We start from the raw sequence: 7,979 nt of genomic DNA on the forward strand, positions 1-7,979 counted from the left end.
ACAACTATTTTCATCGTTATTACTTTTGCCCTACTTAATATTAACGTTTCTCTCGTGCACGAATAAATTATTCATTCGTTGTATTGAAAGTAGTATTTATGGTATACTAAAACTGACCAGTTTACATGTTATTCTAAATATATGAATAAAAAAAAAAAAGTAAGTGGAACGTTAAACGGTAAAAAATAAAACGTAATGGAATTTAATACAAAACATCGATTTAAAAAAGCATTTCAATTATGAATATATACGACATAAAAGATTCATGAAAGCTGAGAAAACATTGATTACTTAACGACCCTTCTTTTCCATCAGTCTCGAAAAATAAAAATAAATGTAACAATAAAAACGGATCAACCTTAAATTATAATTGATTAATGTATCCGGTGTCCCTGACGAGATTGTATAAAACAAGCTAATATAAAACGAAATTGATTTTGGAAAGCAAATTCCAGTGATAAATCGTTCGAAGGGTCCGAATAAAATTATCTATCATTCCTCGTCGTCCTTCCTTTCATTGTCATAATACTATTACACAGTGAATTTCGGTGCCTGTTATTCTCCTGATCATAGCCATGATAACTGGTCCCGCAAATGTTGGCATTACGTGCTACATCCGTGTTGTTAAATGCACGTCGAAAGTCCATTAAAATCAATAGGAGAAAAGAGAACGTAAAAGGAAAAAATAAAAAAAAGAATTAATAGATGAATCCAAGAGAGGAAAAATTAAAATTTAATAATATATAAATTTTTTAATCTTCATTTTAAAAAAACGATGTGAAATAATGAAATGGAACATTTTCAAAAAATATTTTATCAATAATTCGATGCATAATTTAATATATATATATATATATATTTAAAGATATACATCTTTTAAAAGAATTATTATTGGAATAAATATTTTATCGTTGTATCGTTATATCTCTCTACTATTTACTTTTATGTATCCTTCAAAATCAATATCACGACCCCGATTGAATGAAGCAAGTTTATAACGTTTTAAACGAGGTCACATGTTTCATCAATTTTTTTTTTAATCAGTTATTTATGAATATATATATATATATATATGAATAATATATATATGAATATATATATATATATACATATATATGAATAATCGCGAACTTTCCAATATTTGGATAAAATAAATTTCTCCGTATAATTGCACAAAATTTAAACAATTATTTTAGATAAATATTCGCTGCGAGCACACGTTTGAATAATTCTTGAACATTATGTACATTTTCAAGATACTTGATGGTAAAATACTCTTTCCATTACTTATGAAAGATAACAGACCATTAGTATTATACCGATAACGAGTTTCAGTCGTTCTTATCATCTAGAATTATTTTAACATTTACAACAAAGCAAACATATATTTTACACTGTCTGTCTATCTGTCAACTTTTTAATACAATGTACCTCTTTTAAAACGTAGTTTATTATTATTATTAATTTAACGTAAAGCATAATTACGCGTTTATATTTTATCGATTAACATCTTTGAGAATCAGGTTGTTTGATTTGATTTCATTCCCTTCGTTCACAACAGTTTCAAATTTTCCCAATATTAATTATCAATCTTTCACCGTGATAACCTCGGGAATTTAATTTATAAATCCAGAGAATTTAATAAGGAAATTGAACGTAAGAGACATCTTATTAAGACGTTTATCTTATATGCATCCAAAGCAAACAATTGGATATTACCTATGTATGTAAAAGAAATAACAGAGCCAACAATACTATACATGCCAATCCTACATTGAATTGATTTCATAACTTTTCTACTTGGAAACGCGGTCAGCCAGACTTTCTGGCGCGACTGTACCCCCTCCCGACTAATTTTGCCGATTAGAATTTTAGCATGATGTACACTCCGTGATAAAAACCTCGTTTCTTTTTTCATTCGTGAGCATTCTCGTGCTTTACAATTCTATTTTCTAATTATTATTCAAATTACGATTGACGCGTTTAAATTAAAAATCGAAAATCGATTTTCCTTTGAAATACAAAAATTATTTTTCACAAAAATTATAAAACTGAAATAACATTGAATAAATTAATTTTTTTGATGGATACTCAATGATGAATAATTACTTTTCACGATAGATAACGATATTATCACCTCTAGCAATTTTTTAAAGCAAAAAGTAATGCATACAACGCCGTATCATCGCAGTTAACAATGTATCTTCGTTTATCATCGTTATCTTGATCGTGCAGAAGTCTCTTGTCGGTCTCGTTTTTAATGAGTACGGGCAACACGCGATCAAACAAATCTAAACGCGTCAAATAATTTAATAATGTATGAAGAACGTAGATAATTATAGAGATAAATAATTATACAGGAAACAACTGGATTGACCGCATTATAAATTTATGAAAATTTTCATATCATTATAATTTAAATACAAATTGAAAAATGTCCTTTGATTTGCTATTCGAAGTAATAATATCACCAGAGAAGAGAACGTTCTATTGTTCCTGTCAAATCGAAACACTTGTTTTTCAAGATCCGCCCTCGCGGTGCAATTTACTCTGTAAAGTATGGTGAGCTCTGCGAAGCTACAAAAGTAAATTCCATTAAAGCAGCAACGGGGTACTTTCCTTTAATGTCGTTAGTAGGAAAGAGCGGGAACGAGCCGTGGTGGGAGAAGATCGTATGAGGGTAGAAGTAAGAAACGAATCACACTGAATCAACGTGCAAAACTTAGATGAATATTATCGCGTAGGATTACATTTTTTGCTTCGAAGAAATATCACGCATCAAGAAGAAAATAAATAATAAATAATAAAAATCTTTAAAGAAGGGACTTTAATTGGAAAAAAGATAAATCCGAAATGATTAATGAATTAAGTGATTAATATCTCTTTTATTACGTTGTATTAAATCAAAATGCAGGCTAACCTAAATTCATTTTTCACGGATTATGAATATTTGGTTCGGCTGAACGCATGAAGATCGATACACGCACTCAGCACCCGCTTGTGAGCGCGAATAAATATGCCCAGTCGCGTGTACACAAATTTTAATTATGAATCGCCAATTGAATTCTGGCGAACAAGATCGTGTGTTCGCTACCAGAAGCGCGCGCGCGCGCGAACGTGGATAAATTATCGGCTAATTTCCTTTGCTGCTGAAAGATCGTAAAATTTATCTGGTAACTGGTTTTTGTGGTGTGCGTTGTGCGTGGTAGTTTTACGCGATAACTGAAAGTGCGCTTAGCGTCGCGATCATTATTTGAAGTACATTTTTAAAGGCGCGTACCACTATTGTTAGTGAAGCACCTGTCCCGCTCGGTTCGTTGAATTTGGCTCGTGCTATACATGTGTGTGCGCGCGCATCGTGTCACGCGTACCAACACGAATACGCACGAAGATACACGAATCCGGAGAGAGTCATGTAAACAGTACAAATATGCGGCCACATGTAAGTATGTATATGCATGACCGATTATCGAGTAAATTAATAAAGGAAAATATATATATATATTTTTTTTATAATAAGATAAGAAACTACATATTCAAATTATAGAAATAATTCCTTAATATTTTTGTACATCGAGCTCGGATATATGTGTGCCAATGAAATAAATTATAATTACAAATGTGAAACGGGAATTCATTATAAGATAAAATTATATAGCAAATTATGGGCAACAACGTGTATGATGTATTCAAATATAATTCTAATATAGAGAAATAAATAGATAAACAGAAGATAATATATACAGAAGGAAGAGTGATAAAGAGAAAAAGAGAAAGCAAAGAAAAAAAGGTATAGCTATAACTGACCATAAAATTTGTTAACGATCTGTAACAAGAAAAAAGCAACAGTCGGTGAATCATGGGATAATTATCTTTCGAGCACGACTAGTATTTTATCAGAGCTATATTTGCGGTAACACGTTCGCGAATTGAGAATCAAGAGTAACGAGAAGCAAATATTATATTACATAAATCCCGAGAGAAAATGATTACCGTGAGAAACGTTTTTGTTATAGGGGCCTGTACAAAGTCTGCAAAGACGTAAATTATGCCACGCGCACTAAATTCTAAATTTAATCTTTTTTAAAAAATGTCATGTGTTTGTGTAATATTGAAATTCTTAAACGTAAATAATGAGTCGTCAAATCGTATTACGTAATTTTCATGATGCAAAAATAAACCTTTCGATTGAAATAATTTTAATATAACTCGTAAATACGCATTCGCTTTCAAGCGAAAAATTGTAGAAAACAACTCGTCTATATTTGATGCACGAAAACATTGTTCAATATAAAACATATCTCGTAGAAATTACACAGCGAAGCTAAAATAAATGTTTTGTTATTTTTTGCGATTCTTGAATCGCGCACAGAAAAAGCACGAATATGTATGTGTTTGTTTACCACAAGGACAAAGCATTATTTTAATCGTGATTCACGTATTATTTAACCGACGCACGAAATTAATAAATAAAATTAATAATATATTGTTTATAAAATTTGGTTTTACCCGTTATTAAATTCAATTCGAAATACATTTTATACTAAATTTAATGAAATTATTACATTGTTTTCCATCAATTATTTATTTAAATTTAATTATAAAATTTAAATATTTAATTATCTATAAATGATTTAAATATAATTTATATGCAACGAATATATCCGATTAAAATTAAAAAATTTATTATTAATATTTGTATATTAATATATTCATTTATTTAAATAAACTCCATGATGCCATAATCATTAATATTATCGCGAAATATTACTTATTTTATAAGATAAGTATTCATTGTTGCATAATAACATCATTTCACCGTGCCTCACTTATCATACTCCAAACAGCTTCGCGTCGTATAAATATATAATTTTATTACGTCATAGACGCTCAAGTATAGGTCATAGGGAATTTTCGTTAGAGCATCTATTATTATTCTATTTATCAGTACCATTTTTTATAATTTATATTTTCCATTTTAGCAACAATATAAAAAAGAAAACGAAATAAAATTTCTATGGATAAATAGCTCACCAGAAAAGTAAACTTTATTCAAAAAGCCAGAGAGAATATTTTAAGTTGTTATACGGTGAACAAAGGCGACGAAAAATTGCAGAAGTTTGTTGTCTCTTTATTGCGAGAAAAAGACAATAGAGACCACTTTACATGTATTACGTATTCAGTCGAGTTACGATAACAAAAATAACGCTCACACGCTTAAATCCTGATATAATAATTATTTCACGATCCTTCATTATCGATTAAATTTTCAAATATATATTTTTAATTCATCCATTAACGATAAAGACAGAAACAATGTGTGAATTAGATTTCTTTTATATGCGATACGCATTGGACTATTCTTTTACACGTAGCAATTTGTGAATCGCGATTCACGTGTAATATATGCGTCCGACCATAAGATATTCATTCGATGCAATATCTAATTTCGTAGCACTGTCCTTGTTCAACTACCATTGCGAATGAGCGATTTTGTAGCTGCTATATGAATACTATCATTTGTTTCTATGTTTCGTCAACCGTCTCGATTCGAAAAATGTCGCCGACAACAAATCGACCTATACACGGAATCGAAATCGCTATTCTGAATCTCACAAAAATCGTTTTCTGAATGCTTCCATGAGTATTCATCATATGAATTGCAATTCACGAATCGCTGTATGAAAAACTCAGACAGCATGTGAGAGGGGGAAAAGAGATTTGAGAATAAAAAATGGAAAAATGACAAAAAAAAAATGAAAAAATAAATTTAAGCTATGATAAAACTAATGGAAAAATATTATCAATAGAAATCCATAATTATGATTTAATAATTGATTTGAATAATTGGTTTCAATAGATAAATAATATTAATTCAATTGTTTTCGTATTATAAATAAAAAATTAACTAAAAAAGGAAAAGAAAAAAAATATGTTGATAATAAAAATTGTAAACTTCTTATTCGACTGTACATCCTTTCTACGAACACTCCTAAATATATTTTTCTCACGACAGCCACAAACATACGCTCTTAAAATTTTCTTTAAACAGACGACGCTCTATTTATCTACCGCTTGTACCATAATATTTCATCCTAATAATAACAGACGTATTTATCGATTCGACTCTTGTGCACAAATAATATTGTTGTATTTTCTCTACAACGTTTCTTTTACACAATAATTTTATCTATCTAATTCAAAATATTTTTAAAAAAGAGAAAGTATCATAAAAAAGTCAAGAACTAAACAATTCGAGGAAAAATGTAATTTCTCATTAAATCGTTGTTAGGACAATGCGAGTCGAGGTGGCTGTGTTAAATCGGGTTAAGGCACATCTATAAATACCTCACTAACTGCGAGTGAGAGAACACGAGAAAAAGAGAGAGAGAGAAAGAAGTATAAAGTATACTGGTAGAAGTGTGAGAAAGAGAGAAAGAAAGAATACAAGAGATAAAGAGAGAGAAAGAGGGAGCGAGTGAGATATGTAAACGGAGAGAAACAGAGAGAAATAGTAAGCAAGCATACGAGTAAGTAAGAGAAAGAATGAGAAGGGTGGGGATGGAATAAGGGATGGAGGAGGGATAGAAAGAGGGAGGAGGGAGACTAAGAAACGTGCAAGAGAGATAAAAGCAGAATCACAAAGTTGACATAGAGAAATGAAAATGAAACAGAGAAAGACGAAAGGTTGATAACGATGGAGAAGGGAGAGTTAATCAGTCCTTCTAATAGTGTGGCACATTGAAGATATACACAATTGCATTTGTTGCCAGATGTCTAAGTACACGATTGTCTCCCCTCCATTGACTACCCCTTCCCCCACTCATCACCACGCTGTCACTTCTGCATTACGGACGAGCAAGAGAACACATCAAGTGAATTCGACAACGGGGGAAAAAAAAGATCGCAGACGCGTAAATTCATATTAACTAACGTAGACAATTTTTAATTATAATTTCAAATTATTATTGCTCACCTCTATCTTTTCCATTTCTTTGCTGCACGAGTGTCACTTACTATTCCCACAGTCATCTAGGATCCTTTGGTACACACACACTGACGGCACATAGCGCAATATATCACGAGCTACACAAACGCGGTGTGCGTGTATCGAAACGATATAGGTTTGACGCGCGCGGACCAGCGACTCACGGTGCGGCGCACGCCGCTGTCCCATCAAGACTACTTTGTATTTACTCTAATTATGTGACGTCACGGATACACTGCTCGCCCCACCATTCGCCGCCGGAGGCGCCCGAGCAATGACGAGCGTGCTCGAGTGTTGCCGAGGTCGAGCGAGCAATGCGCATGGCGCAGGCACCAGTCACCTGTCGTCTCTTCTCCTTCTTGTAGAGCACTGAGTGCAGTACATCGTGAAACGTTTGCAATAATCTACACTGTGTGATTCTTTCTCACCGAAATCTAGTATTTGTAGTTATACTTTTCTATAATTACGATTTCGTTCTATCCATTAGAATATCTTCAGTTTCTAATAGATAATCAAAAACAATGTGCAATTACAACTACAGAACCGATTTTTGTGTTCTAACCTTAATTTGACATATAAATCTGTGCTACTAGTGATACATTCATTCTAAAACTATGAAATTCAAGAATGTGTATTTATGTTGAATGTTAATATGTTGTGATTTATAGGATTTTTATTATGAATATCACATGTTCGACGTTTAATTTACAATGCATATTTATGGAATTTTCTTGTGAGTTTTAATCGTTTGAGCAGATAGTGCGAGTGCCGTTTATGAAAAAAATGAATTTTGAATAGTTATTTAATTATTATTAAAATGTGTTTATAAAATTTAAAATTATAAATTGATAAAATAGCAATAACAATTGTGTTTTGTAAATTCTTTTAATCATTACGTTTGATGTAAGTGAAGTTATATTTATTTGTTTGTTACTGTAATAATTAAAATATTTGTATTTCTGATATTAATATTAAATTTAAATTGTGAGAA

General features: G+C 31.2%; 1 protein-coding gene across 3 annotated transcripts in view; it reads right to left on the reverse strand.

Annotated features, from left to right (window-relative positions):
* LOC108000925 (AT-rich interactive domain-containing protein 5B) overlaps positions 1 to 7,308 on the reverse strand; it is a 184,071-nt gene extending 176,763 nt beyond the window's left edge. Inside the window, exon 1 of one of the 3 annotated variants that reach the window (XM_062077801.1) lies at positions 6,977 to 7,308. In XM_062077801.1, coding sequence (XP_061933785.1) covers positions 6,977 to 6,991 — 15 coding nt within the window. In that variant the 5' untranslated portion in view covers positions 6,992 to 7,308. The remainder of the gene's footprint in view (positions 1 to 6,976) is intronic. The other 2 variants (XM_062077804.1, XM_062077802.1) reach the window with 2 other exon arrangements.
* Positions 7,309 to 7,979: the final 671 nt, after the last annotated feature.

The sequence above is a fragment of the Apis cerana genome, linkage group LG8 (assembly GCF_029169275.1).
Source record: "Apis cerana isolate GH-2021 linkage group LG8, AcerK_1.0, whole genome shotgun sequence".
Lineage (NCBI taxonomy): Eukaryota > Metazoa > Arthropoda > Insecta > Hymenoptera > Apidae > Apis > Apis cerana.